Source organism: Phragmites australis, chromosome 3 (assembly GCF_958298935.1).
Source record: "Phragmites australis chromosome 3, lpPhrAust1.1, whole genome shotgun sequence".
Taxonomy (NCBI): Eukaryota; Viridiplantae; Streptophyta; class Magnoliopsida; order Poales; family Poaceae; genus Phragmites; species Phragmites australis.
The window spans coordinates 7,556,720-7,576,312 of NC_084923.1; the positions used below are offsets into that span (position 1 = coordinate 7,556,720).

The 19,593-nt window shown below is 45.2% G+C and overlaps 2 protein-coding genes across 2 annotated transcripts; one reads left to right on the top strand and one right to left on the bottom strand.

The window, feature by feature from the left end:
- The first annotated feature begins 9,576 nt into the window (after window positions 1–9,576).
- On the top strand, window positions 9,577–13,005 carry LOC133911901 (replication protein A 70 kDa DNA-binding subunit B-like). The gene is made up of 12 exons (XM_062354364.1): window positions 9,577–9,859; window positions 10,055–10,201; window positions 10,313–10,525; window positions 10,618–10,795; window positions 10,905–11,172; window positions 11,268–11,370; window positions 11,471–11,595; window positions 11,707–11,785; window positions 11,864–12,008; window positions 12,105–12,265; window positions 12,349–12,469; window positions 12,633–13,005. Exons 1-12 carry the CDS (start codon window positions 9,726–9,728, stop codon window positions 12,825–12,827), a joined length of 1,869 nt encoding a protein of 622 aa, XP_062210348.1. The 5' UTR covers window positions 9,577–9,725; the 3' UTR covers window positions 12,828–13,005.
- Window positions 13,006–15,181: 2,176 nt separating this feature from the next.
- LOC133911902 (ninja-family protein 1-like) lies at window positions 15,182–19,095 on the bottom strand. Its single transcript, XM_062354365.1, has 4 exons — window positions 18,958–19,095; window positions 18,379–18,839; window positions 16,708–17,067; window positions 15,182–15,842 (listed from the first exon to the last, which is right to left on the bottom strand). Exons 2-4 carry the CDS (start codon window positions 18,791–18,793, stop codon window positions 15,424–15,426), a joined length of 1,194 nt encoding a protein of 397 aa, XP_062210349.1. The 5' UTR covers window positions 18,794–18,839; window positions 18,958–19,095; the 3' UTR covers window positions 15,182–15,423.
- Between the last annotated feature and the right edge of the window lie 498 nt (window positions 19,096–19,593).

The window sequence follows — 19,593 nt, forward strand, 5'->3', positions numbered from 1 at the left end:
CTAATATAGTATGAAAATATTTTTAAATATGAATATAACGCTAGATATCTTTATAATTTAACTAATTATTAGTCATAGTATACTAATATTGATTGTTTCCGAAATAAAACACGCCTGATATGCTTGGACCGAGGAGGTAAGAATGATGCCACGTAAAGCTAGAAGAGATTAATGAACCATGAACACCATCGCCAAATAAATTGCACTTCGAGTAAAGAGAAGGTGGGACATGATCCAGGAACGATATTTCTAAAAAAAAGTGTGCTCTCTTGTAAAAGAAGACGACAATAAACGCCGCAATGACTTTTTTTTAATGTTACTTTTTTACGGATATTACATAAATAATAAAAAAATAAAAAAATAAAAAATACCTATTCGTCCAATAATTTGGCGAAAACAAATCCTACCGTACGGCGAAAATACTATTTTTGCCAGATTATATGGCAAAAATAGGTGGCGTGTCGCCGATGGCAGGTTAGGGGTCTCGGTGGCAGTTTTGAGACTGTTTTCGTCAAATCGTTGGATGAAAACTAATTATCGTCAAACCATAGATGAAATTTAATTTTCACCAAACGTATAGCCAAAAACTCCGTGCCCCTCGTGACCCCTCACCGTTGCGTCCGCACCCATGAACTCCATCTCATTTCACTGCCCAGGCGCGACAGCGCAAGCAGAGAGAAGAAGAGAAAAGAGGAAGAAGGGAGGAGGGAGAAGGGGGAGGAATGAGAAGAAGGAGGAAGGAGGAGGTACAAGAAGAGTAAGGTAATTTTTTAATTTTTTAATATATATATATATTGCTTTATCTGTATGTAGATTTAATTAGGGATTATAAAAATATTTTTTCCTGTGTAAATGTTGACTTTAGATATAAATCTTTGTATTAGGTTATTTTGAGTATTAGGTTAAAAAAATAGAATATATGTGCGTACAAATATTAGATCTCGTACTCTAGTTAAGATTATTGGATTGTAATAATATGAGCTTTACACTAAAATATGATATTTATTAGATTATTTTGACTTGTGACTAGTGGTTTGTAACAGAAAATAATAAAACAAAGAGAGTATCCAAAAATCAATGCAGGACCAAAGTATTTTTAACATCGGATGCTTTGGTCATATTTAACTGAACACCGGAACTTCTCTATGAAGAATTTCAATTCAGAACACCGGATACCCCAGTGAAGTTCCACTGATCATTAGACACTATCAGCGCACCCTGTATCGATGCCTTTCCCACTGATATTCCCCCTGGCTTTACTGAAGCTCATCGCCAGCTCTCCACCATTACTTCTGCTGGACCAGAAACCGGTGCTTCTACCCCTGTCACTGAAAAGAAGTCCCTCGTTAGTTTTTCTCCAAATGTTCCCAGGCCTGTTAGAACAATAGTGCCACCTGGATGTACTGCACTACTTGCAGTGAAAAAAGAGCCTGGGTCGCCTGCAGTTGATAAGGCCATAGAGAAGCGAATGCCATCTTCCTTTACATCTGGTGCATCTTCAATCAGTCTAGTTTTGGACACTCCAGGATTAAACACCAGAAGGTTCGGTCCGGGACACTTTGCAAATATCGGACCTTTTCTAGATGAAAAACCATTTTTCAAACACAGTATTATCTGCTGCTTCTGAATTGATAATCGGGTAGATGCACCGGACCTTATCAGAGAAACTGAGTTGACACAAAGAGTATCGGATGATCCACTGAGGTAAAAGAAAGGAGCACCAGATCATTATGTGAGAATAGAAAGTTTATGCTAAACTAAAATCTCTCACTGAGTTCAAGCTTAAAATCAACACATAACAAAAAAACAAATATTTGGACTAGTTTGAGTGAAGTCTTACTCTCTCAAACACTCATTTGCAAATATTTGCCAAAACAGTTATAGCATACATAATTTTATAATAGGCAATAAGAACCAAATAAAGATGGAGAAAAACGCCAAGAAAATGTATGTGCCATACTGCCTATGAACTTAAAGATTAAGACTCTAAATTCGCTAGGACATGACTCAATAGACATTAAACACTTACATCTTTATAATCACAGTCATAGAGATGTATGTTCACATAAAAAGCGAACAAGAATCTTAAAGAGTGATATCCTCCTTTGTGATCTCTTTACCACCAATGCACATGTAATACATAATAAGTGTATAAATTTAAACATGAGTGCAAGTTATATGGCATATGAGTGCATGGAATAAAATAATCTATTTTGTCATATTACTTCCCTTCTCAAGCTTCTTCACGGCGAACCCATCAACATGTGTCGAGAGAAATTAGGGGACCACAATCTCAAGCAAAACCTATGTTCACTATTTTGATAAGATTAGACAAACACCTATCATTAATGCATCAATATGACGATAAGACATCACATGACGTTAAAAAGCATCTATCACATTCAACTCACTTCGCAATCTATAAAAGATTACTTCATCCAGAGGTTTTATGAAGATATCCACCAATTGATCTTTTGACCTTACACCACTAAGAGAGATATCATTATTAGATACATGGTCTCTAAGGAGTGATGACGAACATCAATGTGCATTGTGCGAGAGTGTTGAATGGGATTATTTGCAATTTTTATGGCACTCTCGTTGTCACAAAGGAGTGGAACCTTCTCTAGATGAACACTTAAGTCTAACAAGGTTTGCTTCATATGAAGTATTTGAGCACAACATGCTCCGGCAACAATGTATTCCTCTTCCGCGGTGGACAAGCCTGCCAAGTTTTGTTTTTTAGACGACCAAGAAACTAGGGATCACCCTAGAAAGTGGCACCCACCCGAAATACTCTTACAACTTAAGCTTTCTATTGATCCTCCTGATGATTAATTAGATTACTGTTTAGACGGTTCCTCGCAACATGGTATCAGAGCTTGGTTTAAGGAAGTAGCCTAAAATACTTAAGTCGCTATTTAGTAAGTATATCAACATCACTAAGCAACCCACTAAAGTTTCGTTAGTATCTCTCTTGCTAATATGTATAAACTTGTTATATTATACCCCTAAGTATAAAGCATGTATATGAGCGACGCTTAAGTTGTTTGTTTTCACATTATGATGCATTTATGATTATGTTTCATCGGCGAAAAAGGTGAGGAACACATCCCGATGGTGGTAAATATCAGGGGCTCAACCACTGCGAGGCACGAGCCTGGTATGTTCCGTACGATAATATTACGGAAAGTGAATATTAGCAATAGTGTATGTACATCCACCATACGATGGTAGATATGATCGTCTACCTATGTGGCGATTTCATAGGATGTCCCATAAGACGATAGTACGGGAAGTGAATACGTTGAAAACAGCGTATGAATTGTCGCTTATGCAGCAAGATGCACAAGCATTGTTCGCGCTACTTATTCTTTCTCGCGAGAAGGGTGATGATTGGTTATATAAATGCATGTGATATTGATGTTTGTTGCGGAGAGACTCGCTCGAGAAAAAAACGGTAGATAGGAATCGAGCATGCATTCATTTTTCCCTATTGGTCATATGCATGCATGTTTCCATATATACAACATTAAGGGTCTAAGCAAATGATATCCAACGAGCTTTTAGGCTGTGTCAGAATTTTACTTTCCCCTCTTCGTCTTATCGTTGCAACAAGATGAGAACCCGACATAGTCTCAGAGATCTTCCTGAGGGTTCTAATAAGAACAACCCTCCACTGCCTCCACCGCCGAGCATGGCGGATGTGCTCATGCAAATTGAGCAGAATCGTCACGCTCACACGGTGCTCCTTGAAGCTCTTGTGCGTAACACGGCCCCTCAAGGAGGAGGAGGAGCCGGACGTTGAGATGACTTCACCAATTTCTTACGGACTCAGCCGCCCACCTTCACGCGGGCAGAGGATCCTCTCGAAGCCGACCACTGGCTTCGTACTATCAAGCAGAAACTCGCTTTCCTCAAATGTGAAGACCATGAGAAGGCGCTTTTCACCGCTCATCAACTTCAGGGTACAGCGGGTACGTGATGTTCCAACTACTTGGCCATGCACCCCGCCAACCACCGGGTGTCTTAGGCGGAGTTCCACCAGGCATTGCATGATTATCATATCCCGAAGGGGATAATAGAGATCAAAAGGCGAGAGTTTCTGGACCTCAAGCAAGGAGGTAGAACCATCATGGAGTGCATGCAGGTGTTCAACCACCTTACCCAATATGCACCAGATGAGGTCGACGCCGATGAGAGGAAGCAATACCGCTTTGTGAACGGCCTCACTTCGAAGATGCAAGACCGGCTATCGGCACATGAGTTCACCGACTTTAACAAGTTGGTGAGCACCTCTCTCACGGTGGAGTTCAAGCTGAAGAACCACCAGGAAGAGAAGAAGTACAAGAGGGTCCCGTTGCCCTTCATGGGTGGGATTTCTCAATGCACTCGCACGAAGAGTCAACCTCCACCATCTCACACGTCGACCTCAAGTGCTCCACGGCCGATGTGGATAGTGCGGTGCCCATTTTTCTCTGCTCCACAAGGGTAGCCTCCAATACCCACTGCATCTCAAGGCAGTGTGACATGTGGTCCCGGTGGCCCGTGCTACAACTATGGGTGCATTGGCCACTATGCTCGAGATTGCCCCTACCCGAAGCCGAGAGCCGTGGTGACCACTCCAAGGCCACCACTCGCTCAACCTACTCTGCAAGCCTCCTAGGCTACGCACGTTCCCAAGCGTGGCCGAGTGCGCCACATCACCAACAAAGGGGTTCAGGAGGACGACAACGTGCACATTGGTACGCTACTTGTGAATTCTCATCCCATAGTTATTCTTTTCGATTCTGGTGCATCACATTCCTTCATCAAGGAGGGCTATGCTTTGAGACATAATATAGTTATCGAGACCTTGCCTTCTGCCTACCATATCGATGCACCCAGGACTAAGTTAATAACCAATCAGGTTGCTACTAAGGCCAAGATTCTCATTGTGGGAGTTCAATTTTCTGCAAATTTGATCTTGCTGGATACTAGAGGAATATACGTAATTCTAGGAATGAATTGGTTAGCCCAATATAGTGCTCGACTTGATTGTGCCAAGAGAGTCGTTTCTCTCAAAAGTCCAAGGGGTGAATGGTTTCTCTTCACCTTGGAGAGGGAGGTATCCACCTATATGCTCTAAAGGTTGTCACGGCCATGGACCTCCTGAATATTCCTGTGGTTTTTGTGCTGGACCTCGTGCTACCCTCGGCTGGCCGAAGTCCGCTGCCGTTCGCCATCGGCAAACCATGCCAGCGCCACCCGCCATGGCCAGCCTGGGCGTGGGTCAAACTCGTTGGGCCCACTGTCAGCTGCCAAGGCTGGAGCCCCCTCGGTGCAAAAGGTTTTAGGGCTTTTAATCCAGAAAATGCAGAATAGAGTTGTTGTATAATTGTTAAATCGGTCGAAACTTGTAAAATGCATAGAAAATTGTATATAGCTCCAAAAATTGTGAAACCAATTTTGTTACCTTTTTTTTTATCATGATCTACATGTTAAAAATACTATGAGTAATGAAATATGTGCTGAGATTTAATGGATTATTGAAATATGTTAAGCTTCTTTAATTCTTAATTAAATATTGGTAACTCCAATATTGATGAAACCAATTTTATTAATATTATTAATTGATGCTATTTAGAAAAAATAATCAGCCACATGTTACATATGATTAAATTTCTATTTAGGGTTAAGCCTTGTTTTAAGCTTAATTAATCTAAGAAAATATTAAATGTTTGTCAATAATCCAAAATAAGAAAATCTTGAGGCTTTAAAGTCATGGCATGATGCATTTCATCTTCGCTATTGCCACGCACTGTGAAGCATCTTTCATTGTGCGTCATTCATGCTCATCATTGCATGTGTTCTTTAGTGAACGAAGAACCGGAGCATAACACGAATGTGATCGAGGGTGACACTGAGACACACCACTTCTGCGAGTTCTATGTAGGCAGTATCATGCAGACCTCATAGCAGCAAGGCAAGCATCTAAGCATATTGCACCCTTTTTTAAATTGAATGTAATCTAAATTGATATGCTTTATGTATGTTTGCATGTGTTGAGTTCAGTGTTGGGATGATATAGGTAGAACATATGTTGATGCATTGTCTCTACCTTGACTTATTGATGAATCGTTATCCTTGTATCCTTGATTATATAGTTAGTGTCCAGCTTCAAGGATTATTCGAAATGCTTAGATCCTCGGTAAAAGTCGAGCGACGGTGCTACCATTGTTTATGAGCCTAGGGCTTAATCACTATTAATAGATACAAAGATGAGATTGGGATGGATGGTTGAGATGTAAGATTGAGGCGAGATGTGGGAGGTGTTAGGGGTATATTCTGCCCAGGAGGAGTCCTCTGGGTAGTTCGAGAGAGGAGCCCGGATGCGATAGACCACTTGCATCGTTTAAGGCCATCCGTTGGTGTAGTTGGCTCTATCACTTTCTATACTCATCACATATTGATCTAATGATAAGGTAAGTCAATTATCGTATGCCGTACCGACACTTGCCTTGCGGATTTATGACGCTTAAGAGAAAAAAGAAACGGAGAAGCAAGGTGGCGGCGAGCCGGAGGTGTCCGGAACACGCTCGCGGTAAGCCCAGTGCTATAGGGGCATTGCAAGTGGGTGGTTCCGGATATGAGAAAGGTTGACACGAGTACCCCTTGTGTGTACTTTCGTGAGTAGAACAAGCCGAATGATCCCAAGTCATGTGAGTAAAGTTATACCCCATACAGGGTCTAAGAACAATTCGAATTGCGGCGCTCTCGGTTATGAGCATGCTTTCGTTCATTTTCATCGATCGTATAGTTTACGACTGTGGGATAATATTATGGTATGATGGAAATGATCGATGGATATTGCTGATGAGATACTATAGTTTCTATACATACATGCTCCAGTTGTGGATTGCAGGATACAATAGTATGTCGGTTACGTATAGATGCTCACACGTAGGTGTCCAGATTGCTTACTACATATATTTTACTTAACCCTATGGTCTTACTCTTGCTAATAATTCAATGCATGATTTTTGGAGTTGAGTTCTTTATATGTGTCCTATATGGATTAAGTAATGCGAGTACCTTCGTACTCACGCTGATCTTTCAGGTTGTGCTGGTGCGGGTGAGGCGGTGTTTGGCTACTTCGTGCCCACCAATACAGGTGGTGGGCAAGAGTAGTGCATTCTACTCTGGTGAGACGTAGCTTTTGGGGTGAAGCCTAAGGTCATATGACTCCACTCTCTTTTGTTTTTGTTAAGATTTTAATCTTCTGTTGCGTCCTTTCTCTTTTGTTGCAAACTGTTGTAAATGATCGTGCTTAAGAACTTGCAATATGATCTTTAATTATTCATTTTTTCTTAAGCTATGTTGTAATATACATGTTGGAAAGGCACGTGTTCCGATTTTGAGCACAAAACATGTGACAGGACTAATAAGATGATATTCTGGTTAATCATTGAGGTTGTGATTATGAATAATAATCATTCTGATGATTAATTAGAATACTGTTTGGATGGTTCCTCACAAATGATGATCAGACTCTGATACCAATATTAATCTCTCAAAACAGAACCTTATCCAGATATAAATATATAAATTTTACTATTTAAATTTGAGTTACTATTCACTATTATCATATATATATGATAAGAAGATACACGAAAATCATGTATGACGTCCAAAAAACTAATGGGTGCATATGTAAGGTGGTTTATGTTTGTATTTTTTTTCTTTCAGATCTTGCTTTTTATTGTTCTTCCTTTCATTTTTATTCTAATCCCTATAAATTAATGAGAATACTATACTAATCCATGTGATTTATACCTATATTCGTTCTGCCTTCAGTACACATTCAACAAAATCGAATGACTTCATGCCTTGCCATGACGAGGGTTGGATTTTCAGTGATCCACGCAACCTAAGTCAACATTTTGTACGTGAACCGTTGAAACAAGGTATTTGAAATGTCAAAACAGTACATTTGATTTTTTTTCGCTTTTTCAATATTTTTAAAATACATCCAACATGAATTTTATTCTGTTGCATTAATTCTTGTCAACATCGCTCTCCAAACAAAATTCGAAACACACACACACCCAGTTTGAGAAAAAATACGTTTAAAAGTTTGAAAAACACTCAAAACCCATCTCACCGTCGATCCGTCCACCCTATCACAGCGGATGACCGACCGACGGTCGTCTAGGATTCTTTCGGTCCACTCACCACAATGCTAAACTACCCGCCGCCCAATCCCCTTCCCCGCTTCACTTCCCCCTCCAGCGATTTGCGCGCCTCTATCTCCATTCTCCCCCGTCGTCTGCTCCTGTCACGCGTCGCTGCGGCTGTGTTCCCTCTCGCGCTTAGGGATGAAAACGGACGGGATAAATCCCGTTCCGTTCCGATCCGTTTTCTATATTTTCTCGTCCGTTTTTTATTCCGTTTTCGAGAAAAAAAATGTGAAAATGAAAACGGTTATGGTGTTTTTCCGACCGTTTTCGGATTTTCCGTTTTTAATCTAGAATTTCCTATTTTTCTAATTGAGATTAAACTTCACAAATCACAGTGTAGCCCACATGCCAAGCCCGCCCGGCCAGTCCAAACATAACCTCTATCCCAAAGTTCAACCAGATCCCAGTGGTCCAGTCTCAGTCGGCTGCTGACCTACCGATGTTGTTCAAGCTCTTGCACCACCTCCAATCCTAGTCTTTGTATGATTGTATGTTACGTCGAGTACTCGAGTTACGACATGATAGTTAGTTTTCAGTTGATACTTATGTCATTACGTGGTTTATCTGTGTATGATATAAATTATTTTTATTGGTGTGAATTAATTATGTGTCGCGCCGATGTTTGAAATCATTGTTCTACGGATCAGTGTTCTCATTTTAAATTATCGGTTCCTAACTGATACCCGTATATTTACGTTCGGATTGGTTCGTTTTTGATATCCCGATATTCCCAAATTCGTACCCGTTTCTGATCTTTTTATTTTCGATTCTGTTTTTAAGAAAAAATATGAAAATAAAAACAGTTAGAAGGTTTTCCCGAGCATTCCCATTCATTTTCATCCCTACTCGCGCTCTCCTCCCTCCTCCTCGTTAAATGCCGCCGCCGTCGCCTGCTTCTCCCGGCCGTCCGCCATATATTAACTAGCACAGTGGCACGAGGCTGTCGCGGACGGCGCAGGCCCGGTGCGCGCAGCATGCTCGCGGTGCCCCAAACCGTTCAGCCCCCAACGGAATTAAAGATGCCTTTCTCGCGCTGCCGGCCCAGCTCTCCACGACTCCGCCCAGCCCAGCCCAGCCCAGCCCCTGAAAACCACACGCTCACAGGTCACCACCCAGCCAACAAAGCGATTACACGGCACAACGGCCCACGCTCTCCCCACAGCGGGCGCAGCTTCTGAAACAGTGAAACCTCCACACGAGCCCACCCGCTCCCGCGCCCTCCTCCTCCCCTCCGGCGCCAACCCCCACCCCCCCCCCCCAAAAAAAAAATTCTCCCGCCCGAGCGCAGAAACGGAGCCAAAACCCCGCGCCTCGGCAAACCAAAACCCACGAAGCGCCGCGCGCCTCCCGCCCATTTCCCCCCAAAACCACCTTATAAGCGCGCGCATCCACGCTGTGTCTCCGGAGCTCGACGCATTTCCGCCGCCCGCTCACCAGCTTGCCCGCGCGAAACGTTCCTCCGAGAGACGACGATTCGACAGAGACAGGAAGGAGACGAGAGGAGGCATGGACGCTGCCAGGTCGGTGACGCCGGGGGCCGTGTCCCTCATCCTGGCGAACCCGTCGCCGGACTCCGCCGCCGACGTGCCGGAGATCGTCGTCCAGGTCGTCGACCTCAAGCCCATCGGCATCCGCTTCACGTGAGCCCTCTCCCTCCCTCCTTCCCTTGTTGGATCTGGTCTCTTACTGCCTTCTGTTGAAGCAGCCTTTCTACTCGTTGTAGTAATCCTTGCGATTTTGAGCTACGGATTGGCGGATCTGTTCTTAGAGCGCTTCGTGTGGCATCGGTTGGTGGGTCTGACGAGCCTCACCTTGGATCTTGTGTTGCGTTGCAGTTTCATGGCGAGCGATGGGACGGCGAAGATCAAGGCGATGCTCCCCACTCACTTCTCGTCGGAGGTCCAATCCGGCAGCCTCCAGAACCTCGGCCTCATCCGCATCCTTGACTACACCTGCAACGCCATCCCCAACAAACCCGATAAGTAAATCCACACACACCTTTCGTTAGTTCATCCCCATGAGTGGCCTAATCTTGCGAATTGTTTGTGTGTTCCCCTCATTTGCTGAATCTGTGGTATCTGTGTATACGACAGGGCCTTGATTATTACCAAATGTGAGGTTGTGTCCCAAGCCCTTGACGCCGAGATCAAGAACGAGGTCAAGAAGGAAGAGGAGCCTGCCATTGTCCTGAAGCCCAAGGATGAAGGCGTGGTCGTATCCAAGTCCGCAAATGCTCCCCCCGTTGTTCTGAAACCGAAGCAGGAGGTGAAGTCCGCGTCCCAGATTGTGAATGAGCAGCGTGGAAAGTAAGCGCTTCTTGCAACCCATTTGCTGTTCTGATGCTCTGCTTAAGCCCTGTAAAAATTCATGGTTCATTGCTGTCATTTTGAGCTTGTAGTGCTGCTCCTGCGGCGCGCCTGTCTATGACAAGGAGGGTCCATCCTTTGATCTCCCTGAACCCCTACCAGGGTAACTGGGTCATCAAGGTGCGGGTCACAAGCAAAGGCAACCTGAGAACTTACAGGAATGCCCGTGGGGAAGGCTGTGTCTTCAATGTTGAGCTCACTGATGAGGATGTAAGTGTCTCTAATGCCAAATGATCTGATGTGTAGCTGCAGTTTGTGCATTGAACTGTTGTTGTGAGTGGGTTGGTGAGCTGATGTTTCTGGATCTGTGTATGAACAGGGCACCCAGATCCAGGCCACCATGTTCAATGAGGCCGCGAAGAAGTTCTATCCGATGTTTGAGCTGGGGAAGGTCTACTATGTCTCGAAAGGATCACTTAGAATAGCCAACAAACAGTTCAAGACTGTCCAGAATGACTATGAGATGACCCTAAATGAGAGTGCTGTTGTTGAGGAAGCTGAAGGGGAGACTTTCATTCCACAGGTGCAATATAACTTTGTCAAGATTGATCAGCTGGGATCATATGTCAATGGCAGGGAGCTAGTAGGTCAGTTATTGAAATTCAGGTTGATTGTTTGTTTATCCAGGCTGGATGCATTGTTCTGACAAGTCTATGTTTAATATCCATACACATTATTTCAGATATTATCTGTGTTGTTCAGAGTGTCTCGCCCACACTGAGTATTAGGAGAAAGATCGACAATGAGACAATTCCAAAGCGTGACATTGTTGTAGCAGATGACTCGTAAGTATCAATTCACCTTTTTTTAACAGTTCTGTTGATAGTTCGGAGTACAAATATTCTTGACGTTGCATATGACGGTTTATCTTTAATATGATGGCAGGGGCAAAACTGTTACTGCTTCTCTTTGGAATGATCTTGCTACCACCACTGGTCAAGAGCTCTTGGACATGGTTGACAGTTCGCCTGTTATTGCGATTAAGAGCCTTAAAGTATCTGACTTCCAAGGTATATTAGCAAATCCAATTCAATCAAAATTTCCTAGATATCAGCAAGTACTAATGAAAAATTGGTTTGCCAAGTGTATAGTAACAACTGTGTTATTAAATCTTCTTCCAGGCGTGTCTCTTTCAACTATAGGCAAAAGTACGCTTGTGATTAACCCAGACATGCCTGAGGCACAGAAGCTTAAATCATGGTAAATTTGCTTCTGAACACTAAGCTTGTATTAAGCTTTGAATCAATATGCTAAGAATCACCCCATATTTTGTAACAGGTACGACTCTGAAGGCAAGGGTACTTCAATGGCACCAATTGGTGCAGATATGAGTGCAGCAAGGTCCGGTGGCTTGAGATCCATGTATTCTGATAGAGTTTTTCTGTCCCACATCGCCAGTGATCCTACTATGGGTCAGGATAAGGTATAATCTTTGTTCGCCAGTATATGAAATCATTCTATCCTGCATGTGTGATTGCAATTTGGCAGTTGTCCCAATTTGACCTGTTTCGTTTTCCAGCCTGTTTCCTTCAGTTTGAATGCCTTCATCAGCCATATCAAGCCTGACCAGAACATGTGGTACCGTGCTTGCAAGACCTGCAACAAGAAGGTGACTGAAGCTGTTGGATCTGGATACTGGTGTGAAGGATGCCAAAAGAATGACGCTGAGTGTTCACTGAGGTATAATCATGGCCAGAACACATTCATACCTGATAGCAGTGGCTATTGGGTGCCAAAGCTGAATGTTACCCTTGCTCCTTCAGGTACATCATGGTCGTCAAGGTCATTGATCCCACTGGTGAGGCATGGGTCTCCGTCTTCAACGAGCATGCAGAGAAGATCATTGGCTGCAGCGCGGATGAGCTTGATCGGATCAAGAAAGATGTAACTTCTGCATTCTGAATATCTGTAATTCTTTGTCAAGTGAGAGTAGGGCAAAATACTGTGGCTTCGAAACATAGAATTTTCTGTATACTCCAGTCCCTAAAAATGATACAGCTCTTTCCTTCTTTGCCTGTGCCTGATAGCGTGCTCACAATTGTTGCAGGAGGGCGACGACCGTTACATTCTCAAGCTGAAAGAAGCTACCTGGGTTCCTCGTCTGTTCCGCGTCAGTGTCGCGCAACATGAGTACATGAGCGAGAGAAGGCAAAGGATCACCGTCAGGAGTGAAGCGCCGCTTGACTACGCAGCTGAATCGAGGTACCTGCTCGAGGAGATCGCGAAGCTTACTGCCTGTTAGATGCAGCGTTTCTGGTGAAAGATTGAAGGACTGGCTCGAGATGTTTTGCTGCCAAGGCTCTTGAAATGTAGTAATTTTATATGTCTTGAGTAGGTGCTCACTGGTGTTAGCGCTTGTGTAATATATGTAGATTTTTGCTTAGCGTTATCTCAAGCAAGCAGATAGGCTAGGCAGTTCAGTATGATGCCTTGACAGTCCCAATTCCATCTTTGACATTTTGTTGGGCAAGTGGGGGTTAGCTTGACTGGTAAGCTCATTAGAGTAGAGCGAGCTAGCTTGGGTTCTATCCCTCACTTACTCAGAACATATTCTTAAGGCAGGGCTGTTCTCTATAGTCTTATTTGTTGAGCAAATAGCCACGTTCATTTGAGCCAATTGATAGTCAGGTCGTTGCGGCCCATTTGCTCCAGTTCTGTAGCTACCACCAGTCGGATGTAAAAGCAAAATTTCCCTATCCATCAGTGTTGCACTTTTCTGCATTCTTGTGCCATCCCTTCAGTCTTTTCTGGAACAAGGATGAACCTATGTTGTCAGAGTTTTAAGAGTCATGACAAGGCCCTAGAACTGGCAGTTTCACCTTATTGAGGATTCATACTCTATTTGTTAGAAAGATCTAAGGATACACACCAGTTCTAGTGGCTGGGGTGGGGGCAGCAGTGCAGGGGTGGCTAGGCCAGTGAGGTGGGGCGAGGGTGGTGGGGGCAGGGTGTCGGCCCAACCTATTTAGTTTTAAGTCGTGTCGTGTTGTGTTTGGGCTATGTCTATAATAATTGGTGAACGATTCGGAGACCGGTGGCTCTCAGTCACCTTTGGAGGCGTCTCCCACCCCTCGCCTCCGCACCTCGTCAGCCTCCTCTACGCGGTGGTCGTCGCAACTTCCTTTCTCCTCTCTCCCTCTCTTCTTCCCTTTTGTGTCTGTGGTTGTTACGCTTGACATGTTTGCGTTCAAATCCTCGGTGCGGCACGTTGTTCGATGTGGGGCGGCGATCGGATTTGCGCACCTAGCGGCCAGTTCCACGCTTTCGTCAATACGGCAGGGCGGGGTGGCGTGGCGTGTCGACCCAGTCTGTCATAGATCCACACACCTTAACAGTTTTGCGCACTGGTGGCGTGGCGTGGCATGGTGGCTCGACAACTGGTCCCACATGCCTAGGGGTGTGGTGCGGTGGCCTGACGTCCAGATACAGGCACCAGGCCAATCTTGCGCACCTTGAGGGTTCCACCATGCCGCATCACCACATCCTGGGGTGGCTGTCTTCGTTTGTCCTGGCCACCATGATGTCGTCGTCCCTCGCCGACTTGTTGCCTGCCTCAGCCGTGGTCATGTTTTCGCCGCCACTAGTTCGAGCTGTTGAAGTGTTGTGTTGCGGCTTCGTTCGGTGGTGCTGCGCGGCGGTTCAGAGTGCGACGGTCCAGTGGTGCTACATGGCGGCCTGCCCTTGGCTTGGCGACACGGCGTTCCTCGGATCTGCTCACCAGCGCGCTGGCCGATCGTCGCACCGTGTTTCTTCACCCCGCAACTCGTCGATCGCTCCACCTTTTGCTATGCTGCGTGGTGGTCGCTCGTGTGTTGCGTCGTGGGATCCACTGATGTGTTGTGTCGAGGACAATGCCCCACCGCCCTTGAGCCTCATCTGTCTTGCTGCCAAGCTGAGGGGTTGCTTCTTCTTGCTTAGACATTCTGTCATTATAGGTCGGGGATCCAAGCTTTGCGTGCCGCTTGTGGTTCGTCTTGATCGCAGGCGGCTAGTGGTTCCTCGTGCCACTGCTTCTATTATGCTCTCCCAAGCTTCGTGCTATGGTGATCCAAAGCAATGTATAGGTCGTCTCTGAGCTTGGTGTGATGGTGTGCCTTTGATTGGAGTTTAGCGTTGCTCTGCTTGGCGATAATACAGGTTCAGAAACATTAGGCGAAAGCCTGGATGCCCTCAAACGTCGTTTTCTTCTTGGAGGCGATGTTGATATTTTTCCTACCAAATTCCAAGATGGTCTATAGGTGAAAACCACTTTTTCAATGCATCAAATTGGTCGATAGTGCCATTTCTAGTCTAGCTAGATGTATGATCACGTGTCCAGACGTGATGCTTAAGCCACTTTTTCAATGCTTCAAATTGGTCGATAGTGCCATTTCTAGTCTAGCTAGATGTATGATCACGTGTCCAGACGTGATGCTTAAGCCTAATTTAGCTAAACGGTTTACCCGCTGTGTCTTGTTTTTTTTTTTACTCGGTTCTCCCTTAATTAACCGATCATTTCAGCCTTTCAGGCTTTCTTCTATATTAATGCAATGGACACTTCCGATTCCTAGTTCAAAAAATATAGTGAATTTTTTTTGTCATAAACTTTGCACAATGTTTTCTGGAACACCTACCTGAAAAAGTTGCATAACTGATCAAGTCATGCTAAGAAAATAATAAGCAATGACCAATAGGTAATGTTACCATCACGACGTCGGCAGGACTGAGAGCAATGCCCCACCAATGTCTTCAGAATAATAAGCACTGTCCCACGAATACAATCTGACGATGAGAGTCTATTCTGATGCTAAACTGAAGGCTGATGCTACAGAACGCTTGCAGGGTCCATCGCCCAAGGTTCAAACGAAGGATTGCGGGTTGACGATGATGTGCCGCAGCGGGTTGGCAACCTCGCCACCTCCAGCATGCTTCACGAACTCTGCTGGAGTCAGGAAGCTACCATGGCACACGCAGACGATCCTCACTTCCTCGCCTTTCCTGTACTTGTAGAGGAAGCCTTCCACCCTGTTGCCGTTGGGGAGCCCCTTGGTGCACACGCACGGCATCTCCTGCATCATGATCCTCTCCGCGTCCCCCATGCTCTTGGCTCTTGCTGCAACTCTGCCAGAAATACGTTGTTGATCTCCCATGGAACCAAGGGCTGCTGCTCTGGCCACCAATGATGGAAACGGTGGGCTTGCTGCCGTTGCGCCATTCGCACCCTCACCGGGGTGTGCAACAGCTGCTGACGGGCTGTGATCCTCGGTGCCAGTTGTTCCTGAAAGAGCAAACAAATTTTAAATAGGCCTTAATGAGAAACAAAGTAAAACAAATGAAAGGTAGAGCCACCGACACGAAGCGTCTCAAATCTATGGATCAAACAAATGGCTCACATCTGTATGAGTTGAACGTTTCAATAGTCGCTGGGGGCTAGGTGGGCGGTTGGCTGCTGCTTAGCACTTCCAGGCAGCAGGGAGTGGGGATGAGAACTGTGACTATTTTAAATGTTGTTTCCATGTAATGGTATGCTAAAAATAGTAAATTTGGACCACCTAGGTGACTGCCTAGGCCACAAACCGCCTAGAGATGCTGATTGCCCCATAATTGGGGTGGTAAGACACTGCACAAGACGATCTTTGAAACACTGAGCTGAACACATACAGAATGAAGAATCTTGAGAAAAAGTCAACAAGGAGTGGCAATCAACACTGAAATGGAAAGGGGAGGAAAATAACCAGAATCCCTCTTTTATCACACAACAGCGATTTTGAAATAGGAAGCAACAAAAATATCAACATAATAGCAGGTCTTGTGCAGCTAATGATCACTGACATAAGCATAAAACATCTCAATACCTCATGGACATCGCAATTCTTAAAATGTGGAAAAGGATCAAAGGCTTGAGTGGTTGTGGTCCTTGGGCCCAAAGTCAAAAGGGCCAGCTGGCCAGGGAAATCCAGGTCATTCGTTTGTTACACATATGGTGCATACTGGTTCAACTGGTACTACCAGGCAAGATTCATGTTCTTGGAAACATAGGAAATCGATATCCATTCAACTTCTTGGAATCATGCTTACTGCACAAAGACGTATGCTTTAAACTTGCATGGTCTAACTTAATGATGCAACAAACAAAAAAATACCTTTGAAGGCTGAATTCAGCTTCTTTCGCATAGCTGACAAACTGCGATCTTTTGATGTAAATGTAACCTGATGCATCAGAGGAAGTCCATTCATCAAATGCTGGTCATTGCTATGATTCTGCTTATTCCTCATAACAACTTCATCAAAACTCTCCAATTTCTCAGTGTTTGCATTCATTTCTTCTAGAATCTGCCCAGCTGCTTCTTTTGAAGTGTTGCAAGTTAGAGAGTTCCTCCTCTCAATCCTCTTCTTCTTCAACTCAAGCCTCTTCAGACTCTGAGCTGCCTTTCTCTTCCTACACTCATCGTCAATGCCAGCAGGGAGTGAAGTAGTCCTCAAGAGGGGGTCTGCAATGTTCACTACACATGGGAAAAAACAATTTGGGTTAGTCTATTCTCTAATTTAGTGCATGCATTAAACAAAATATGGCAAAACAAGCAGGACAGATGATGGATAAATCTACATCTGCTCGGCGATCTTTCACCAGTACTCTAACATGTGCCATCTTGCTTTTTTTTTTGAGAATTTGCGGAAAACTAGTGATGTTTACTTATGAGATATTTAATTTTTCTAACATGTGATTGATACCTTAAAACATGTATTCTCACCAGTTACAGTCGCTAAAATTTCTAGCTAAGATCCACCAAAGAGGATTGCTGTTTTCAAACCATACTACTCAACTTGGCAGTGACAGCTGTGGTAGGCTACCTTGACTAAATGTTACATTCTTACTTGGTATAGAGTATTTCTTTTGCTTCTGCAATTTGAACTTAGGACGCTGTTCATGAATGGATGACATTTGCAATTTGAACTTCCTACATCATCCATCAATGCATAATCTCAAAGTAACATCCAACCTTCTGAAACCTGCATTTTATTCTAGTGAAAACAAGTGACATGCTTTGCCATCAAGGCCTTCCATTTCAAGTTAAATACACCACTTCAAAGCAGCAGAATATAAATGTTAGAAAATGTACACACCAGTAATATAAGTTGATTTCTTACCAAACTGTTCGTTAAGAGTAAATTACTTTGTCATGTGACCTAAAAAAGCCACTAGAGCATAATTAATATCCTGAAACTAACTTGCTTACTGTCCAGTCACCGAGATGCACCATGCCTAATAAAGTACACAGTACATGGTACTAGACTGCAACAGGCAACAGTTGTAAATAGTTTAACTCCATTAATTGATAACGTAAAGTTGTTAAGTACAAGTGGGGCAAAACAAGTTGTACTACGCCTCTCAGATGCTAACGATGAAGCACTGGAGATGACAAACCTCAGATGACAGATCTCATTAGCTTGCCAAAGCTCAGTACATAACCTAGGCTTCCACGCCCATGTAGTATCCTACTTCATACTCCACTCAACAAGCTAAATGGGCAAGCCTGTTTCATAATTTTCCGGTTTACATTGCACCTGAATATTGCAAATTACAAAACAGTCTTCTAATAGGTCCTGTCTAGCTATCATGTTTTCTTCTTTGCAATATAATAGTATGCCTAATCAACGCAGTTTTACCAAATCAAATCACAATTAGCACCATCTACTAAAGCAATCGCAATCGACATTGCTAAGCATGAAATCTAAAAGCTACAATTACCTCCTAAGGGTGGCAAAATACTAAAGATAGTATAAAACCCCTCACGGAGAGAAGCCACGCGCACCTTGCAATCTTTGCCCTTCGCCGTCCGACGAGCCCGAGGACGGGCTCCCGCTCTCCGGCAGCCTCGCCGCAGCCTCCACGCCGAGACCACCGTTTTCACGGCAAGAACTACCCCAGCCGTTCAGCCCCTGCTTCCTCCCCACCTCCGCCTCCTCTGCCTTGGCCGGCAGCGAGCTCGTCCTCGCGAGCGCGGTCGGCGCCGCCACCTCCACCGGCGTCATCAAGACGGCCGCCACAGACGACGACCGGGCGAGCCTCTCCCCCCGCCTCTCCAGCCCGAACCGGCCGCCGAGAGACAGCCCGAGGCTGAGCTCGACCTCCTCCATGTCCACCCGCGGCGGCCTCGGCCTCTGCTCCGGTGGCGGCGCGTCTCCCCTGCCGAATCCGCACAGTAAGTCCCTCGAATAGCCCTCCATCGTGCGCGCAAGCTTGTCACAGGAAGCCCTCGCATCCAAGAAGAGCCTGCCACGGACAGGACGCAAGAACTGAGCGCGGGAGCAACCATTCCCGGTGCAACGAGAGGCGGGCAGGGGAGCGGAGAGCGGGGGAGGCGCGGGGAGAGAGACGCGAGGCGACTTACGCGGATTGCCCGGGAGGAACGGCGGAGGAGGAAAGGGAGGGAGGAGGCCGCCATTGTTGACGCGACGCGCAGCTGCTCCTCGCCGCGGCCCTTGTGCGCCTCTCGCGGAGGAGGCGCCTCGCTGCAAAATGTTTCTGCACCTTTTTGGGCTCGTTGGTTTCGCTTTTTGGGCGTGCGGTTCGGTTGGTATCGGAGACGGGCTGGCCTGCTCCGCGCGACGCGCGTCGATAGGACGGCCGACGCGTGGTGCGAGCTCCCGCGCCACCTCGCGGTGGAGCCGAGCGGGCCAGCCGGCAGCGATGGCTCGGCTGGAGCTGAGCCCGTGGGGAGTACGTAAACCGGTGGCGCGGTGGACGCGGTCCTAATCCGAAGCCTACTTCCAACAAGGAACCCTGATCCTAAGCCATGCCATGTCATGTTTATATAACTGAGAGGTGCTTCCTTGTAGCTATCCAATAAAAATTCACTACATAGATATTAAATAATTATTCTACTTGTTTTCTATTTTTCCGTACGTGATCTTATTAGTGGCTAGTTCATAACTTTAATTGTTGTTCTTTCACCCACTACTACCGTCATCTTTGTACTACACCAACAATTATTGCCAGCCTCTCTCTAATACTAAGTCCTTGCACT